Source organism: Polypterus senegalus, chromosome 7 (assembly GCF_016835505.1).
Source record: "Polypterus senegalus isolate Bchr_013 chromosome 7, ASM1683550v1, whole genome shotgun sequence".
Lineage (NCBI taxonomy): Eukaryota > Metazoa > Chordata > Cladistia > Polypteriformes > Polypteridae > Polypterus > Polypterus senegalus.
This window is the reverse complement of record NC_053160.1, coordinates 107,998,573-108,020,665: the sequence shown is the minus strand read 5'-3', so window position 1 is coordinate 108,020,665 and position 22,093 is coordinate 107,998,573. Positions and strand designations below refer to the sequence as shown.

Sequence of the window (22,093 nt, the reverse complement as noted above, 5' to 3'; positions counted from 1 at the left end):
ATTTCATGTAGCTTGATGGCTTTCACCTCATGTGGTACCTTATTAAAAACTTTGAAAAATCAAGATAAACAGGATTGTATGCGCCACTTTGTCCTAATTTTGCTTACTCATAAAACTGTAGCACAGTAATGAAGCACACTCCCACTGCGAACACATTTTGACTTTTTACTAATATTCTCATACTTGACTTGAGTTGTTCAAGAACATCATTAAATAGGAACCCCAATTTGCTTTTTCTGCAAGATTACTGGTGTATTATACTTATGTCTTTTGATGAGATCCCCATTATTTATATAATGGGATGACACTAGTTTCCAGTTTGTAGGAATTATATCACTTTGCAGTGTTAGATTTAAAACGTTAATAATAGTATTGGTTTCTGTTTTAATTCTGTATTAAACAGTATAAAATTTCAGAAAATAAAATTAATCATATGTGGAAGCAATTCTAGGACCATGTTTACTTTCACAAATTTGATCTGAAAATACACAAAGCACGGCTGAAACAAAATCTTTTAAATGTGATAATATCCAGGCTCCATAGTTTGTGCAAACAAAAGGACTGAATACATTTGAAATCCTTGCATACTTTGACACCCATGTTACACTATTTATAATAGCCACCTGCATGTGATATTCTCACGGACTCCTCAGTACAAATTGAAATTTAAATTACCTAAATTACAAGCTTAATTAAAACTACCACTGACAAGAATTATAGTCACAGACATGTCTGAACTGTCTGCAATGCGTGTAACCTGTGGAGAAAACCAAGAGAATCAGAAGCTGCATCCTTAACCTAATAATAACTGGTGCAGACAGCAGAGGTAAACAGTCCGGATTGTATACTCTTCTTTAAAAAGTATTTCTGTCACCCTGGTCTATCTATGGTTCAAGTATTTAAGTTCACAAGTGTTGTCTTGACCATAGATGCTATGTAAATTAAGCCCTGTATATTTTTCAGAAACAGATTGCTTCCTAGTTGTTTAAAACTGTTTAAAAGGTGTGTGATATTGAAACAAGTAATTATAACTAAACCAAATAGAAAAATAAAGTTGACAAACATAATTTGCCATAAGCCTATGGCTTCAGTTGTTTTGCTCAACAAACTTATCAAGCAAAGGGCAGTTAATGGAACACCAATGATGAAGTGCCTTCCATGCATTATCAAACATTAAAGACAGGGGAATGTTGATTTACCATTTAAAGTTTATTAAAATAGAGTGCACAGGCTGGACTTCACAGGTACAATTTGGGTACACAAATACCACTTTCTTGTGACTATTGTGCCATTTTCTATATTTTCTAAAAGAAGGTAATGCAATAAATCTGAGCTTCTGCAAGTGACATTTTTTCCATTCTGCAAATACCCACTCCAAAAAGAAAATATTTACAAGGCTTAATTGAAGAGGTATTACAGGCTCCTGTGTTTATTATGGTCTTGACATTTTTGCTAGAATCAAAGATTTTGTTCAATGATGACAGAAGAATATTATAGGATGGTTGAGCTTCTCATGATTATTGCCATTGTTAGTAAACCAGAAGAAATGCTCTTTTTAAATTATTAGTCCAGTAAAAGATCCTTAAACATCTGCAGGTCTAGAAAGTTAAAACTCAGGAGTGTATGCTACATCTTATCATTAAAATCCAATTAACATCTTCGGACCTATTTAACAAGACTGGCAATCTACATTCAGCATTAGCTGGGGGAGATAATAACTAGTAAACTCTTACTGTGTTTCTGACATGCTGCCTTATATAGAACCATCTTTGACAGTTGTACTAACCATCATCATCTTGCAATAGACAATTGCAATTACCTCACACCAAACCATACATTGTGAGTGGAAAAACATAAAATTACTGTCAACATTTGGCACACTAGCATTGAAGTTAAAATGATACAAAATCAATGGCTTTTGGAAAAAAAAATTCAAAGTCATCACAGAATTCTAGTCATGATTAAGTATTTTAGTTAATAACTGGTCTGTAAGTCAGAACTGTCTGTTCTGAATGGTTTTAAACATGTGGCACATTGTAACCACATCAATGCCTGTGAAATCAAAGACATCAGTACCTTTCAGAAACATTCCCAGAAACCAAGAGGGAGCACAACAAAAATAAGTTAATTAGAATTAGTTACGTTGATATCTACCATAGAAATGGAAATGACTACATTTCTACTTGGCAACACTTCCAGAGGTTTTTTTATTTGATATATTATAATGGATCACAAATATCTGATTGAAGAAGACATTCAGAATTTGTTTGGGACAGTAGCATTTTGTGTCTGGTGACTATAGTCTGAAAAATTAAAAGACAGCTTAAGAAAAGAAGATAGCAACAATACTTTTGTAACAAATGAACCATAGGTTTGTATACTCAGAGGTCCACCTACTTGGCAATGTTATCTTCAGATATCTAAGATTTCTGCTCTAAGGCATTGGCACATAAATAGTGACATCACAATATCAATACCAGCCTAAGGTTCCAAGCCAGCTTTGTAAAGGTAACATGGCACCTGTTTTTATCCACTATGGACACTTGTTATAATCTCTGGGACAACTCTGGAATCCTGCAGATAGTCTGGATACCAGTGACGTTAAAGGTCTGTTTAATTACAAGGCAAAACTGCTTTTCAACCAAATGTAAATAAAACACCTGTCACCAAGTGCAGATAGAGGTAGATCAGAGACCCTTCAACAAAACTGACCACGGGTGAATGTCTGCTTATTTGTATTTGGGAGAGGAGACAATACAAGTCCAAAACCAAAGAAAATATGCAAGGCACCTTGACCAGATCTAAGGCAAGTCAAACTGCTATGCCTGTAAAAGAAAGAGAGTCATAAAAATTTTATGGGATCTGGAGGAATACTTGCAGTCTCAGCTTCCTTCCTCATTTGAACGTGACTCTGATTTGAGCTTGACAAACTCCCGAGCCACCTCATCATTAGTGCGCTGTGACAAAATCCGTAGAATTGTCATTCCAGTCTCATCCATATTGATTCGACGCCCCAGTGGGCACCAATATGCACAGCTGCCCTTGTCTGCAATATCCCGTAGCTGCATCACTGACATTCCAAGCACGTGGTCTTCCCTGGCAAAGCAGTAGTCCTTCACACAGACCTGTAGCTCGTAACAGTCCGGTCCATCTTCATTACCTAGGATGCTAGATGAGCAAAAAATAAAAGTATACAGTAAATAATTCAATTGTATTTTAAGTTTATAGCTTTTTTGATAATTTACGGAGTAATTACGTACATATTTACAAATAAGGGGTGCATATAATTCATTTAGCCTTCTAAACCAACCATTTAATTAAGCTACTCCAGAATCTTATATAGCCTTATTATTTTTAACAGTTTAATAACTTAACTACAGTTTGTAATAAATACTTGATATTTTCTTTAGGTTTGTTTGAGCAAGTATTTTGATATTTAGCTTTAAAAAAAACAGACAGAATTTATTTCTGCAGATACCTTTAAGCATTACTCCAATGTTGTTCTTCCTCATTCTGGAAGTTCTGTCCTCAAGAGTGTTTTTCTCAATGTTAAAAGTAATTTGGCTCATTTAGAATTATATTAACAGACTCCTTAGTACTTTCTATCACTAAAATTTTAATTTCATTGGTAAATTTCCCAAATTAATTTAGTCTACCTAAATTTAAATTGGGAGGGAATTGTTAGGGACTTCAAGATACAATAGTACTACAATGATTGGATTACAATATGACAATTCTGCAACATTTTTGTTTGTGTTAAAATTCTAAGTATTTTGATTACCTTTTGCAATATACTGCAAGTTATTACATCATTTTAATCGACGTTAATTTAATTTAAAGCTGAAATTGTTCAACTATATACAAAAATGTGTCAATGCATATACTTAACAAGAAAAGCCCTTGACTCGATTTATGTTCCTTCAATCTTCGTTTAACTGTGGAAAATGATTTCAAGTACCTCAGCAACCTCCATAGGAAGACAGAGAATGCTAAACTACACAACCCACATTGGAATATCATGTAAAATTAACTGTTGAAAGTTTCTTGAGACATAAGCCCATTTATACGGCTGTCAAACAGTAACTGAGATTTGAATCACTGGGGTTTAAAGTATTACTTGAATACCAATTTTATGACTGCATAAATAAATGTAATCATTAGGTATACGGTGCCCATTAAATTATTATTTTCTCAACACATTTGTAAACTGAACATTGTTTAAAACATTTTGTGTGAATGTGGAAGTTTTATATAAGTTCCATATTAATTAACCCTGGGCATAAAAAACATCCTGTAATCCTTTACATCCACAATTAGCATTTTTCTTTTGGTTGTGGAGCTTCTTTGTAGCAAACATGGAGATGACCAGAAATATAGCAAAGAGTTTTTGTGAACATTGAAGCTAAATGTGACAAGTGTTTTCAGATGGAGTTTATTGATTCTCAGGTGTGATGACCGTGCCAGTAGGAATACTATTTTTCTTAACAATTTTTTGTTAATATTTCATATCTCTGCCAGAGCTGGTATTCGTCTACCTTTAGCATGGCTCTTTCCACTTGACCTTACTAGCATTATAGCCCTAACCGCAGCATAAAGCTCCTGCTGGCATCGCTCTTGGAATCACAGATCCCCCTACCATGACAAGGTGTTAAACCTTAAGGGGGTTGTTAATATTATTGTTTTTGTTGCTGCTGAATAGTTATCTATAGTGAAGCTTCTGGTATAATTTTTGCCCCTCTCCTTCCAATGTTTATGATAGGATGGCGCCTATGCATACCTATATATACTGATTATACCTAAATTTTTAATTTCTGCAATCTGCTAATTTCTGCAGTCTTTTGAGTTTGCACTGTGTATATTTAGTTAAAACAGCAGGCGCCTTTTAGCTTGTAGGATGGAGTTTGAAACAGACAAGGCATTTAGGGAAGTGTGCAGGAGGAGCAATACAGCCATAATACAGTTTGCATTCAGTTTTATGTTATATATTTCTATTTTTTAATGCCTATTTTAGATTTTATTGTTTGAAAGCTAATCTTAATGGCTATTATCTCAGTGAATGCACTGTATCATGCAGCCTGTATAGCAATACATATTGCATGTGAATTGTATTATTGTCTCATGCCTAGTAAGTATACCTTGTTTAATTAAAGGCTATGTCCCATACTATACTGTAGTTCAGAAACACTGAAAGAATTAGTGGGCACATTTAACAAACATGAATTGTTGTGACTAACTCATTGCTTTCTAAAAATGAAAAACACTACCTTCTAGGACAGTATAATGTTAGACCCTGTAGGGGTGTTTTTTGCATATAAGAATTCTCCATTTCAAATGGTTTACTTTAGTTAAAAATAAACATTGTCTATGAACTGCTGCTGCTGCCTTACACTAAGGAGACAAGGGTTTATGTCCGGGTAAGTACATAAGTTTAATATGTCACTGTGCTCTGTACAAAAAATATTTTATAAATCCACTCACATGTACAGCTAACACAAGGCCAGATTTAGCACACAGGGGCTCATCATTTAGAACTTATAGGCAAGCATTAGAAGTCAAGAAAGGAACAACTACAAAAATTGCCATTGTCAGCATGATATTGGATCTTCTTTTCCTTGTTTGGAATGGCAGGATTTACCTAAGCGGGAGCCTGTACATGAAGAAAGGGTATAAAACCTTGGAACATTGCCCTTTGAAGCTGACGGACGGATGGGAGATACAGTTATCCGATCCAGAAAATCCTTCCAACACAGTGACAAAAATGGTAGACTCTACACAAGGGCTTGTCATGGCTTTCTTGTCTGTTATGTCCCTTTATTTTCCCTTATGTGACTTCTTACCACTGTGTCACTAAGGGAGGGATGTCGCCTCTTTATAATATACTAGCAGAATACCCGCGCTTCGCAGCGGAGAAGTAGTGTGTTAAAGAAGTTATGAAAAAGAAACGCAAACATTTTAAAAATAACGTAAGATGATTGTTAATGTAATTGTTTTGTCATTGATATGAGTGTTGCTGGCATATATATATATATATATACACACACACAGACACATATATAAACATATATATACATATAAACATATATATAAATATATATATACACACATCTATACACATATATATATACAGTTATATATATATACACATATACACACATACATATATATATATACACATATATATACAAATCTACATATATATATCTACATATATATATATATAGGTGGGACTCGATTAAAAAATTAATCCAATTAATTAGAGGCTGTGTAAGAATTAATCTTGATTAATCGTATGTAATCGACACGTAAATTTGCCCCAAATCGCAAATTTTTTTTTTATTTAAAACGGTTTTAGTGGGCTTACAGAATCAAATAATAGACATGGACATGAATATTGTAAACTGAAGCTGTTTTAATTTCTGAAAAAAAGCCTTTAAACTGCATTTGAATTCAAAACAGAAACAAAAATATCATCCCTGGTTAAAATTGGGCAGACTTAAAAATAAAGTGGTAGTTTAAGTACTTTAAGTACATTTTCAGAATAGTATTGTCTTTAAATAATAATAACCAAAATTTCACCATAAAGTGCAGTTTTTCTTCTTAAAAAATAAGTCAGAAACATAAAAGGTAATTTGACCAGCTTACTCTTTAAACTCTGAGTAACATTAGCCAAAATTATTTTGTACATTAGGCTAAAACAGTGTGATCATTGAACATTTTGTAATTAGATGTATTTAGAATTACTAACGGTCACGGAAGTCCAATGATCCCCAGTAAGAGCCACAAAGTCCGCTTTCTGTAATGCATCTAATTTTGCTTGCTTTTCAGTGTGCACAAAACCATGCTTTTATCAAGGCTTCGCCGGAAGTCGAAATGATCAGTCGTAGGAACGCGCTTTATTCCGACTCTAACATTTTTGTAGCTGTGATGTGTGCATCAGTGTAATGGATGTACCAGGAAATCATGCATTGACAAAAGTTCCCGCTTGCTTGGAATTGAAAGTGTGATTAAATGCGTTATTTTTAACGCTTATGGAGTACATGCATCAAGCTTCTCAGCTGTGCTTGTGCTAAGAAAGGGAAAATTTTAAAAATAACGTAACATGATTCTGCTAACCTAATATTTTTCATACGCCCCAAACCAAGGAGATGCGAAGGTAAAATGAATCGGTAGCGCTGCATACATAGTCAGTACATCCCTCTCGGAATCAACCTCAATGTCGGCGTTAGAGGCTTAAGACTCTACAATTAGCCACAGCGTGTGGCTTGTCTATGCTAAAGTATGTATTGTAGATCGGGTATATATATACATTTATATATATACCCGTATCGCAGTGGAGAAGTAGAAGTTATGAAAAGAAAAGGGAACATTTTAAAAATAACGTAACATGATTGTCAATATACAGTAATTGTTTTGTGAGTGTTATTGAATGTTGCTGTCATCAAGGATTTGATTATCATTATTTCTTTCAATCAGGCTCGTATTTGTAGGATGTGTTCAAGTTACATTCGGTGTTTGTCAATCGCTGTAAAGATAAGAGGTTTCATTCATCGATTAGTTCCTTACTGCATCAATAAACAGCTCGCCTTCCTTTTATCTGTGATGTGACAAACTGCATGCACGGGTTTTTTTTACACTGTCTTCCTTTAGCAGGACATTCACTTTTTCCACCGTGTGCTTTGTTTCCGCAGTAGCTGCACTTATGAATATGATTCTATGTATAAGACGCTTCATATTTTTTGCTGCCTTCTCAATTGTGTAATTCGGTTTTGTTCAGCACTCTTTGGAACTGTTGCTTTTGTCTGTGCACTGCGTCAGTTCACGTGAGCCGCTTGGTGTTCTTGCATCGAAGGTTCCCAGCTGTACTGGTGCCATCTCGTGTAATGTCATCTAAGACCCGCACTTAAAACTTTCTCTCGCAGTTTCAATGAGTTTGTGCCAAACACCACCCTGACCATCTCATCTTCCTCTGCATAAGCACAGTCCTTCACACGTGAATATTTACCGGCAGTGTTTGTATTGGATTGCCGCTGATGGACGGCCTTATATGGGCAGGCACTAAATTACAAACGCTAGTGGTAGCCTATGAACTTAATTTAATATAAACTTACGGTTCACGCCGTGCTTTGTTTCCGCAGTAGCTGTACTTATGAATATGGTTGTATGCATCATTTGCTTCATAATGTTTTTCTGCCTTCTCAATTGTGAAATGGCGTTTTGTGCTGATCGCTGTTTGGAGTTCTTCCTTGTGCTCTACGTACTTACGTAGGAGGCGTGATGATGTCACACGAAACTCCGCCCCCCGCGGCCATCTCCAACTCAAGACTCCATTACATTATATGGGGAAAAATAGCTTCCAGTTATGACCCTTATGCGTAGAATTTCGAAATGAAACCTGCCCAACTTTTGTAAGTAAGCTGTAAGGAATAAGCCTGCCAAATTTCAGCCTTCTACCTACACGGGAAGTTGGAGAATTAGTGATGAGTCAGTGAGTTAGTCAGTGAGTGAGTGAGGGCTTTGCCTTTTATTAGTATAGATCTATTTAGGTTCAGGTTACTTAAGACGCCACAACTGCAAAACAAATGCGTCTCCATGGAGCTGGCGCCTCCTATAGGAAAAGAGGGTCCTCCCTGTGTTTACATGGGTTTCCTCTGGGTGCTTCAGTTTTCTCCCAATGTACAAAGACATAAAGGTTAGGTGAATCGGCGATGACAAATTGGCCATAATGTCTGTTTACTCTGCAATGGATTTGTGGCTATGCAGGGTTTGTTCCTGCCTTGCACCGTATGCCATCTGGGATAGACCTCAGTGCCTCCTGTGGCCCTGTTCTAGATTAAGCATGTTAGAAATGACATGACATTGTCCATAAACTGTCATTTTTTTGTTCTTGGATTAATTTTCTCTCAGTTTTGTCATGTTTAATGCTGTGTTTAGAGGAAGGATCTTTAATTTTGCTGAAAACTGCTGAACATAACCTATGAATAGATCACTCCTCTTCTGATCTGTTCTGGCTTTTGTACTATGGTTTTCCCTCTTTGTGGCAACTACAGCCCGTTTGTTCTTGTTTATTTGTAGGTTTAGCACTTTCTTCCGTGGCAGCTATATGTTTCTCTGATTCAATTCCTTTTAAATTGTGCAACCCGCAACTGAAAAAAAAAAAAGTTTCTTTTATGTCTATTGTCCAGCCAGTGATGGTAGTAAGATTTAACTACCTTGCCTTTCAGCCTGTCTGTCTAATCTGTGCAATCTGCTTGCTCTTCTTATCAGTAGATGCCTTGTCCTGCTTGAATGCACAACTGGTTCTCCCACTTACATCAGCAATCTTCTGTATATTTCATGTTTGCTGGCTTACTATAGTAACAGCACATTTTGGTTTACACAAACCCATAATGTATCTTCTTGTGGCTAGTTAATATGATTTTAGTTTTAACTACTGTGCTTTACACGTGCATAGTTACTTCATACATTTAAAATAAAAGTTTTATATTCTTAGTTTCCAAAGATTGACAGTTGATTTTATTAAGTTACTAGGAATTTTCAAAACTCAAAATAAAAAGATGGAGTATACTTTCTATTTCTATTAAAGCAAGCACAAACTCAGGCAACTTTAAATAATGAATATATTATGCTGTAGAAGATATCCTGAAAAATTATTTACTTTTAACAGATTCAGGAGCTTGCATATTTGTATACATTTTCCAAAAATTACAGGATTTTTTTAGTCATTTTAACTGGCTTTATTCAGTGTGGAGAATCAGTAAGTTTACTCTGATGTGCATAAAGGCATGCCAACTGTGCTACCAACCCTCATTGTTTCTGGTAACTGTAAGAGTGTGTATATAACGTTGTGTTTTTAATGAATGAGAAAAGTGTTTTCCTGATGAGGAAAAATACAAAGTAAACCGGTTATTGGGGATGCTTGAGTTTATGTAATGAAAATTTCAATTTTAGGGTTTTTTTTTTCTTAATTATATGATTTATTATTGTTACATGAGGTTTATTCTTTGATCATGTTAATGCAAATTTAATCACAAAAAATGGGAAGGTGTGTTTTAGTTTTCAAAACAAGACATTTAATACATAATAATGACAGAAAATTCAGCAACCACAATACTAATTCCTGTGCATACTAACTCCCTTCATAATTTAAATTTTAAATAATTTAATCATGCCATCATATCCATTTACTTAAACTAAAAAGTTAAACTCCATCCTCATAGCTGTAAGACAATGTGGACATTGCCACAGATTGTTAGTCTATCAGTGGCAAATAAAGCAGACGTAACCAAAACATATTAAGCCAGCAGCACCCCTCCTCACTTACAATCCAGAGTAAGCACTCAAATAAATGATTAAACTGCAGCTTTGCCAACACTTTGGTCTTACTTCATCTGATTACAAAGGTTCCGAGTAGATGAAAAAACCTATCCTCTATCCATAGAGCCTTGGATCAGGGAGCCCTGAATTATTTCAGCTCTAAGATTTACTCTTCTAAGTCAAACTATATGCAAGTGACTGAGTCAGCGTATTTTTAGTAATATAATTTATGCATTTTAACACTAGAATTAGCAAAGCCTACAAAAAAACTCATAAACCTGGCCCACCTTAAATCTGTTTGCATCTCTCCATCAGCAACTTTTGTGTTGTAAATGTGTCAATAAGCACAATCTGCAAGAAGCCTACTTCCCTATGCTCCCACCGCCGCAGAAATGTCAAAATGTTCTCTCAGCTCAAGCCTTGTTTATCAGGGAGTGAGGTACCGGGAGCTGTAAATAATATATCGTTATTTGGAAAACATGTATTTCATGTGTGTTCCGTGTCTACAAAATCTATGTAAGTGTAGCATGACAGAAATGTTGAACACATACCTAAAAGACAAACATTTTTCAAGTTTTAGTACTAAAACCTGCAGCTAAAGTCACTTTCTACTAAAACATGAAAAAAGTTTGTCTTTCAGGTATGCGTTCAACATTTCTTGCATTTCCTGTCATCCTACACTTACAAAGATCTTTGTAGACATGGCACACATGAAATGCAGTGTTCCAAATAAAGATATATTATTTACCCTACCGCGCCCCTGTTACTTTTGAAATTAATACAGCTCTACATGTGGAAGTGTGTGTGTCTGTCTGGCCCAGAAGTGAGATGTAGAGTTGGGGTGACTCTACGAGGATATGCAAGCAAGGCCAGTACACTGGCAAAAGGAAACCTCCTAAGAAAGACAGTCACTTAGCTGCTAATCCACATAAGATGCAAGCACTTGGGCAACATGAATCCTACTAGCAGAGAGATGCCCAGAGTAGTTCTGACAATTTAAATAATTTTTAGGATCGGCTTACACAGTTAGTATGTACCAGGTGTGGACGCGGCCTGGACACTGACAGGCAGACTTGTTGTAATCCACCACCACACATTTATTTACAAAGTACTATTTACAATAATCAAGTGCACACAAACCCCAAACACAGACCTGGCCACACAATGCCTTCCTCTTCGGGCTGCCTCCACTCTCTCTCCTGCTTTGTCCTGCTTCCACCCGACTCCAGCCCCGAATTAAGGGAGATGGCCCCTTTTATTTCACCCCGGATGAGCTCCAGGTGTTTCCCGGCACTCCTCCCTGGACACGCCCCAGTGTGGTGGAAGTGCCGGCTGTTCTCCCGGAAGCTCTCCGGGTGTCCCTTCTTCTCTTCCCCCCGGCACTTCCTGGTGTGGCGGAAGTGCTAAGGTCCAGGGTCCCCAAGGTATTGGGGCGCCCCCTGGCGGTGACCACGGGTCCCTACAGGGTTGGGCTTCCAAGCCCTCTACCCGTGGCCCCCAAAGCAACCAGGATGGCGGCCCCCATGTGATCCAGTGTGGGCGTAGACCCTTTTCCGGTCCCTCATGGCGTCCCGGCCGGGTCGTTGCCCCTGGCATCCCTGACACAGGCTACTGCCAGCATTCTTTATTTTTGAGCAGCACCGCGACTCTGTTGCTTTTCAAATTAAATAGAGTTGGCCAGTTCCGTGCATCAACTAGATGATAACATACTGTACATACAAGACTGCAAGACAAGGACATTAGTGAGTCTTTGTTTTTTAAATTTATTTTAAACATTGTGATTTTTTAATTATGCCTTTCTCAAACAATTAAAAAAACACGAGATGGAACTGGCGGTGACTGCCAGCATTCTTTATGTTTGAGCACCACCACGTCTCTGTTGCTTTACAAATTAAATACAGTTTGCCGGTTCCGAGTGTCAACTGGATGATAACATACATACAACAGCGCAAGACAAGCACATTAGTGAGTCTTTATCCATCCATCCAATATCCAACCTGCAATATCCTAACTACAGGGTCACAGGGGTCTGCTGGAGGCAGTCCCAGCCAACACAGGGCACAAGGCAGGAAACAAACCACAGGCAGGGCGCCAGCCCACTGCAGAAAACCCACGCAGACACGGGGAGAACATGCAAACTCCATACAGGGATGACCCGGGGAGCGAACCCAGGTTTATTGTTTGTTGATTTATTTTTATTTTTAAAGTTGTGTTTTTTTTATTATGTTTTTTTTCAATTAAAAAAACACTTTATTTTCCTCCCGGGCAATGCTGGGTATTTTAGCTAGTACTCTCTAAAACCTTTTTTCCAATTTAGAAAAATTCAAACTATTTAGTGCAGTTTGTAAAATTTGTAAACTGCTTGACTCTAATCTTAAATGACTTATTATTAATGCTCATACTCCTGAGTATAATTTATAATTACAAGATTCAGACCTTCATACAATACCCAGGATAACTTAAAATTACTTTAGTACAGCCTTATGTTATATGGTGATCAACATCTGTAATGATCTTTAATACAAAAATGAAAAGATGCATTATCTGTCTCACCATATTAATCAAGACTGGAGACATTTTAGCACAGAATGCACTTAATAGAGACACAGGTTAGGCTATCTATATTGCTTGGTAATATTGAGGCATTCTGTGTAATTGGTTTTACTGTGTCTTCCTCAATCTTTTCTCTTGCCACTGCACTGCTGTGACAGTTGATGTCACTTCTAATTGGACAAGGTTATCTCTACTGGCATTGCAAAGGGACCTTAAAGTAAATGTGTCATTTGCACTGACATACATGACATCAGAAATCATATTTTGTCAAAGTAAGCGATGCTTTGTCTTGTCTCGCTCATTCAGCATCAACGTGTTTCGCTGTTTAAAGAGTTAACTTTTGTGCTCTTTTGTGTTTATCTTTGTGCATAGTCAAGCCCTTCATTATGGCTCCAAAACGATCTGCTCCTGCTTTTGCTTTAGAGGCCGTGCCCAAGCGCCAATGGAAGATGTTAACGATTGCCGAAAAGGTAAACGTTTTGGATATGTTGAAGGAAGGGAAAAGCTACACCGCTGTAGGACGCCATTAAGGCATCAATGAGGCTACGATTCTTTTTATTTAAAAAGTAGGAAAGGAATATAAGATCTACGGCCGAAGTGTCCTTTTAAACAGGGTGCAAAACGAGTTGTAAGTGGATGTAATAAGGCAGTAGTCTGGATGGAATCTGCTTTAGGGATTTGGATTGAAGACTGCCGGAAGAAGAACAACGGCGGTGCTACACAGTCGCCTGAAGAGGCTCCTTTAGAAGAGCTGTAACACTCTCCTTTGTTGTGCAGTAAAACTAAACTTATCGTTATTGGACAAGTCATCGTGTCATTGTTGGTGAGTAACCATAATTAATTTTCTACTTACAGTACTCAGTACATGTACGTACGTTTAGTGTCACTGTACACACATTTACTGTATACAATTTTTCTTGCATTGTACGTATTTATTGCTAGTGGCTTGTCTATCGTAATGGCTGTAACATATGTGATATCGGAGACACTCAATATCTTTAAAATAATATTTAGGTTTTACTGTATATAAACAGTGTGTTTACATACATAATTTCAATAAATCTTACCTAATATCTAAGAGAATACAAAGGGTTTATGCTGTATAACAGTGCGGGGAATATTTATAAACACTGTGGGAGAGTTTATAAGGGCTTAAAATATATAAAAATAACCATAAAAAACATATGGTTTCTACTTCGCGGATTTTCACCTATCGCGGGGGTGTCTGGAATGCAACCCCCGCGATCAAAGAGGGATTACTGTACTCTCATGAAAGTAAATTCCGTCCTTTATTCACTTTATTTGCTCTCATGCCTATTTGAATTTTATAAAAAAAAAAAAAAAATCAGTGTAATGATTTGGCTGGAGAATCAGAGGGCCACAGACAGCTACAGAGGATGAGCACTGATGCATTGCTGCCACTCCCTGTGTAAAGGAGTATAGGTCTCAATAGTGATGGGCTGCTCAATACTGACGAAATGCTTCAAGCAGCTTCAAGGCTTGTTTTAATTGCGCCCAATCATGTGATTTTAAGGCACGCTAGCGTCATGACGTCATTGATACTGTATCTGCGCAGTCAGCAGCCGATTTGGTCAGCCCCTCACCTGCTGAATTTCTTTGGCTCAAAGTGTAAAGACAGTTGGCCTTGCTGCATCTGTAAGGTGTGCTGACGTGAGTTCAAATCCTATTTGGGTCTGGTGTATGGTCATTGCCCAAAGTTAAAAAAGAAATTTTTTTAAAAAACAGTTATGTATTACTTGTCTGTATGTTTACAAATATGTTGAGGAGACATTATGAATGATTCACATGGGGCACCTCGTTCCTTGTTGTGGAATCGTGGCCACCTAGAATCTCCCAATAAATTAGTTAGCATATTTTGTGTAAGGCAGCACATATTACAACAATTCAGAATCTATTCTTCCTCATATCGATCATATCAGAGAGGCTACGAAACGCTTCACTAAAGCCGATGTGGTCATTATACCAGTATATGCACAAGACACTCCTCATTAAACAATTTTAGTATTCAGTGATTCCCAGATCTGTAGCTGATATGTATTATTGATTTCCAAAACGCAATGTGAGTAAAAGCATGTGCTGTATAACTAATCACAACTGTCTTTAAAACAGAATCATTGCAATTGACAGTGCCTTCTGCAATTTACGGAAAGCCTTGGGATTTCTGTGTTAATGAGACAAAAAAAGTTGTAAAGAAACTTTTCAAATTCATACAGAGGTGGACTTCAAGATCACTAAAGTACTGACAAGAATGAACAACTGGATAAGCACACCTGGAGCCAAACTTTCAAAAAAGCACCTGACTTTGTCAACAACATCCTTTCCTTGTGAATGCATATTGCCAAAGGATGTAGTGCGGGGTAAATAAGTAGTCTTCTGAACTGCAGCACAACAGAGTAAATTCTTGAAAGACTAAGCTTTTGTTGTTTCTGTATTCTTAAGCCATCTTCCAGTTACACAATCATCTGCAGTCACTGACACGTTTAACAGTCCCTGCTCCTTACCTGTCTTGTTACCCAAAGCATCAATACTGAGCTTCATTCAAGGCTTTACCATCCTTCCTTTCATACACATACAATAAGACAAACATTTCCTCTACATACGTGTTCAATAATAATAATAGTAAGCTGGCAGGAATGAGAAAAAGCACAAGATAGGAATATTTATGAGAAGAGCCTGGGCATCAGGGTGAGGAAGTGCCTTGTCTCCCATTACGTGAGCTCATCTGCCGCCCCTCAGTTACACTGGCACGAATTACACTCGAGGCAAATGCAATGGAGAATACTGACAATGTACACCTTCAGAAGTAGAATATATCGACTGTATACTGAAGAATTCTATTGCCAAAGGTAAAAATACAAAGTAGAACATTTCAGATAAACAATGAGTTTGTTAATTATAAACAATGCAACATAACTATTATATGTGTTGTTACTTTTTCATTTATTCTCACCAAACGTAACATATCTACATAAGAAATGAATATGGGTAATATGTTTATAATAATTATGATTAAAATACACTGTCCAAATATATTAATGAAGAAACCTGAGACACTTTGGCGTTTACTAAATATCAAAAATCGTGTGTGCTGTCATTTAGAACAGAATGCATTGTTAACATCATGCACTCTCTACTAACACAATGCTCACAAAATAAAAGAAACAGCACAGTCCATACAAACTCATAGCCTCCTTGATTTTAAACTTATGATTAGTTGTCAATATCATATAAATAATTTCAAGAAGATAACAAGTCAGCTATAGTCAGTTCAATAAATGCTCCATTTAAAATGTTTGCATATACAGACTGTAAAACAGAATCTCAATGAAGTGGGACTTGTGAGTGTAACGAATAATATGTGACACTGAGAAATTATTATTCATAATAACAGAAACAAGTAAAAAGTACGACTTCCTAAAATGGACATTGTAAATGTAGGCATTTCAATAAATAATTTAGCAGGCTTGTGTGTGCATTTCACTATCGATTTAAGAACTAAGTAAGCCACCTGTTGTACTAAACAGTAGCTCAAACAGCACTTAAAAATAAATAGTCAAACTGTAGTGTCCTGTGAGGAAAGAAAACACATCAGATGTTTTCTTAATGTAGGCAAAAAACTACTGAATGTTTATTGAACGTGCTTTAACTATATACAACTGTTGCCTATTCCCTCATCACCCTGCCTCCTCCCACACTGCAGTGCATATGAATTGTGTCTTTAGTCTTCCAGCTGCTACATAACAACTAAATATAAGTAAATGAAACAAAGGGGCCGCACGCTAACAATGGAGGTTAACCTTGTCCTGCTGCATGTTTGGAAGGCACTGATTGGCTGAAACTGTTTATAGTGAATTGTCCTAAGATGGAAGTGCCGTATTGTGATCAGAAATGAAAAGACACACTTAAGCATGCTGGACAGTAGTATATGTTAAGTTTTTTTACAATACAAATTCAGTACAACACCAGGTTCTCCACTCAACTATGAAACTTACTAAGTTTTACAGTGAAACGCTTTACATACTCAATATACAGTAATCAGGGGTGCGTGCCCCCTGGCCGACCACTGCGGCCCAACCTTTCCTCAATAGCTTGATTCGCTAAATAAAGGAATAGAAAAAGAAAAAAAAAAACTTTTCACAAGAGGAGGATCAATGATGCGAACCTCTGGTGTTTTTACTAAGAGACAGTTGCAATACCATTGAGCCTTCTAATCTGAATAATAATGAGCTCCACACAACTGAACAACTACTACTGTTTGGTACTGCAGTAGATGAAGACAATATTTTATTTGACATATGTACATAAAAATTGGTTTAATTGACACGAGAGCATTATTGTTGTATTCTCCTAATGAAGATGAAATAAATTTATTTTTAGATGTATACGTACAGTTTTGAAGAAAATGAATGAAAAAGTTGATATATGACAATATATTGTTGACACTATTTATTAGACAACACAATAATAATAACAATCCACAATAACAATAATGAATTCTCAGCAACTACCTGAATTTTCATTTCTGGCCGTCATTTAATAATATCAACTGAAGTGTGTAGTGTCAATACAGATTACAGAGTTTAGTGTCAGATAGACTCTCAAAAATACAGTGGACCCTTGACTTACGAACTCAATTCATTCGCGAGGGCTGGTTGTAACTCAAGCTGGTTGTAAGTCAAGACTACTTTTCTCATAAGAAATAATGGAAATACCCATAATGCACTCCGAACCTCCCACAGCAACACTTACTTAACCTTTACATAATAAAAGAGGGTTGTACAATGTGCATAATTTACCAAAACACCAATAATTTTTCTAATGTACTAACCAAAAAGTTATAAAAAGTGCCTAGCCTACCAGAAACAACAATTTCATACTGTAATCACCATTTAATTTGACATCTGTGGGCTGCAGGAAGGGAGGAGGAGGAGAATGAAACGGAAGGTGGTTATTGTTTAGAAGGAGCCTCCTTATGCAAATCTTTTCTTTGTAAAATTGTCGAGATGGTGGATTTTGACATGCTGTACATATTAGCGAGATCGGACATGAACGCCACTCTCATATTTCCGCACAATTTCCTTCTTCATTTCGATTGTGATAGCTGTTTCTCAAGTTAATAATGACAGTAGTCGAGCACTCAGTTCAAAGCTGGCCGTGTTGTGAACTGCTGTAATAATACACTCCAAAGCAAACCGGTGCTGACTCAGCCTGATGACATCATCATGTGCAGTGGAAGCTCGCTAGCTAACATCCCTTAACAATCGCTTTCTTTACCTTCGTTACCTTCTCTTCTTTCCTTAGCAATTATGCGTCTTGCTTGCCATGGTCTTAGTGAATCTATACTAATAAAAGGCAAAGCCCTCACTGACTCACTCACTCATCACTAATTCTCCAACTTCCCGTGTAGGTAGAAGGCTGAAATTTGGCAGGCTCATTCCTTACAGCTTACTTACAAAAGTTGGGTAGTTTTCATTTATGACCATGCATAATGGTCATAACTGGAAGGTATTTTTCTCTATTTACTGTAATGGAGTTGAGCTTGAAAGCCGTGGGGGGGCGGAGTTTCGTGTGACATCATCACGCCTTCCACGTAATCACGTGAACTGACTGTCAACGCAGTGCGTAGAAAACCAGGAAGACCTCCAAAAAGCGCTGAAGAAAACATGCATTATATAATTGAGAAGGCAGTGAAACAATAAGAAGCGAGCGAGTGACATATACTACCATATTCATGAGTGCTGCTACTTCGGAAAGAAAGCAAGGTGTAAACCTAAACTTTAAATTAAGTTCATAGACAGGCTGCCGCTGGCGTTTCTCATGCCCACGGGTAATGCAGGATACAAGTTTAACGAGAGGACGCAGGATATAAACGAGAGTTTTGATCACTTTGTAACTAAGTTAAAATTGCAGGTGAAGGGGTGTGCTTATGCAAATTCCGAGAGACTGTGTTTGTTGGGGATTGACACATAAGGTGGGTGGGGGAGTCACGTCATCATCTCCCCTCCCATTCACCTCATTTCGGTCTGAGCTGAGCTCCGTGGCTAACGCCGTCTTTCGAAGCAACTTAATACACACGCTGTCTCTAGAGTTTCTCCACACTGAATCCTCCAGGCACTACTTACAAAAGGTTACATTGACAATCGTGTTACGTTATTTTTAAAATCTTTCCTTTTCTTAGTACAAGCACAGCTGAGAAACTTCGATGCATGTGCTTCATAACGCGTTAAAAAATAATGCATTTAATCACACTTTGCATTACAAGCAAAGGGGAACTTTTGTCAATGCATGATTTCCTGGTACACCGATTACTTTGATCAGCACATTCCGATTCATTTTACCCTCACACCACCTTGGTTTGAGAAGAAGTCTGAAAAAATATGAGGTTAACACAGAAAAACAGATCACCAATTCAAGCTTTATGAATAATCAATTCGCCATCAATAATTGTTTTGGTAAAGCCATACTCAGTGTAATCCTCCTTCCATTTAATAATTTTTCCGCCACTAGCCATGATTAAATGAACGGTAAAAAAGTAAGAGCGAAGCGAGGGTGACTTATTTAGGCAGGCATATATATGACAGCAACATTCATGACAATGTCAATCATGTTACGTTATTATTAAAATGTTTCCTTTTCTTTCTCATTACTTCTTTAACACACTACTTCTCCGCTGCGAGGCGCGGGTATTTTGATATATATATATTTATATATATGAATGACCTCCAAAGAGCGCTGACACTTTTGATATCGTGAACGTGTCTGCAAAAACTGGGGTCTCCTGCCCAGCAAAAGTCGAGCAGCCGGCACGCGCGCATAGCCGTGCCGGCCTTTGAGACGCTGACTGTGCTTCTGCCTTAAGTCAAAGTGAGCACTTTTGATTTTTTTCATCCTCCCCCTGAGCTATAGCCCAGACAAGTACAAATACGGGACCCCTTTTCTACACCGCGGCAAAGTAATATTAAGGCGATTCGAACTTTCTTTTGCACGTATACGATTATGAGGTTGTCAGCTCGGATTATGAAGACACGCACAGGAGTGGAGGACTGACAGTGCCATCACAGCCGATTAATGGCAGGGACGTCTCACCAGTCTACACAAGACCCACCGCGACTGTCCCCAAAAGGCGATCATATCGTCAGCAAACACATCTCTATACTATATAAAAGAAAAAGGCAACTTTCCTTTTTTTACACCTTTTTTCCTTTTATCCCAAACCAAAGCCTTTCTCTCTTAACACTGCAGAGGACACAAAACTAATTTTCTTTAATTGCTGGTAATGCCAGTAAGGCACATTACCAGAGGCAGAAATTTGAACGTTCACATAGAAAATGTCATTTCTATACCACTGCCATCATGTAGCGCCTTTCAAAAGGGATCTACTACCGAGAGATGATCCATATACATTTCAGCTGCTGTTAGTACTGTTAGTACTACTTTAAAATGCAGTTTACCCGCAACCACTCCAGTAGTGCTCAATGTACCTGTACTTCTTAAAACGTTAATGTTTTACTGTTTAATAACTTATAGACTATATTTTATTATTTTTCCCTAGCACTCAGTGACCAAAACTATACACACACATATAGACACATACATATATATACACATATATATACCTGTGTGTATGTTTGTATGTATGTGTAAATATATATATACACACACACACACACCTATCTACATTATATATATATATATACACACACACACACGCATACATACATACATACATACATACATACACACACACACACATATATAATTTGTGTGTGTGTATGTATGTATATGTGTGTATATATGATGTAGATAGGTATGTATATACTGTATATGTGTATATGTAGATATGTATATAGATATGTATATTTGTATATAGATATGAAGATATGTATGTGTATATATATGTATAGATATAGATAGAGATACAGTGGTGTGAAAAACTATTTGCCCCCTTCCTGATTTCTTATTCTTTTGCATGTTTGTCACACAAAATGTTTCTGATCATCAAACACATTTAACCATTAGTCAAATACAACACAAGTAAACACAAAATGCAGTTTTTAAATGATGGTTTTTATTATTTAGGGAGAAAAAATCCAAACCTACATGGCCCTGTGTGAAAAAGTAATTGCCCCCTGAACCTAATAACTGGTTGGGCCACCCTTAGCAGCAATAACTGCAATCAAGCGTTTGCGATAACTTGCAATGAGTCTTTTACAGCGTTCTGGAGGAATTTTTGCCCACTCTTCTTTGCAGAATTGTTGTAATTCAGCTTTATTTGAGGGTTTTCTAGCATGAACCGCTTTTTTAAGGTCATGCCATAGCATCTCAATTGGATTCAGGTCAGGACTTTGACTAGGCCTCTCCAAAGTCTTCATTTTGTTTTTCTTCAGCCATTCAGAGGTGGATTTGCTGGTGTGTTTTGGATCATTGCTTGAGTTGATGAACAGATGGCCGGACATTCTCCTTTTTTGGTAGACAGTAGAATTCATGGTTCCATCTATCACAGCAAGCCTTCCAGGTCCTGAAGCAGCAAAACAACCCCAGACCATCACACTACCACCACCATACTGTATTTTACTGTTGGTATGATGTTCTTTTCTGAAATGCTGTGTTCCTTTTACGCCAGATGTAACGGGACATTTGTCTTCCAAAAAGTTCAACTTTTGTCTCATCAGTCCACAAGGTATTTTCCCAAAAGTCTTGGCAATCATTGAGATGTTTCTTAGCAAAATTGAGACGGGCCCTAATGTTCTTTTGCTTAACAGTGGTTTGCGTCTTGGAAATCTGCCATGCAGGCCGTTTTTGCCCAGTCTCTTTCTTATGGTGGAGTCGTGAACACTGACCTTAATTGAGGCAAGTGAGGCCTGCAGTTCTTTAGACGTTGTCCTGGGGTCTTTTGTGACCTCTCGGATGAGTCGTCTCTGCGCTCTTGGGGTAATTTTGGTCGGCCGGCCACTCCTGGGAAGGTTCACCACTGTTCCATGTTTTTGCCATTTGTGGATAATGGCTCTCACTGTGGTTCGCTGGAGTCCCAAAGCTTTAGAAATGGCTTTATAACCTTTACCAGACTGATAGATCTCAATTACTTCTGTTCTCATTTGTTCCTGAATTTCTTTGGATCTTGGCATGATATCTAGCTTTTGAGGTGCTTTTGGTCTACTTCTCTGTGTCAGGCAGCTCCTATTTAAGTGATTTCTTGATTGAAACA

At 37.4% G+C, this 22,093-nt stretch overlaps 1 protein-coding gene across 1 annotated transcript in view; it reads right to left on the bottom strand.

Annotated features, from left to right (window-relative positions):
- Positions 1 to 1,190: 1,190 nt before the first annotated feature.
- Positions 1,191 to 22,093, bottom strand: part of LOC120532052 (protein unc-13 homolog B-like) — an 812,076-nt gene continuing 791,173 nt past the window's right edge. The window contains exon 41 of the mRNA XM_039757963.1: positions 1,191 to 3,168. Within this exon, the coding sequence (XP_039613897.1) occupies positions 2,883 to 3,168 (286 nt within the window). The 3' untranslated portion in view covers positions 1,191 to 2,882. The remainder of the gene's footprint in view (positions 3,169 to 22,093) is intronic.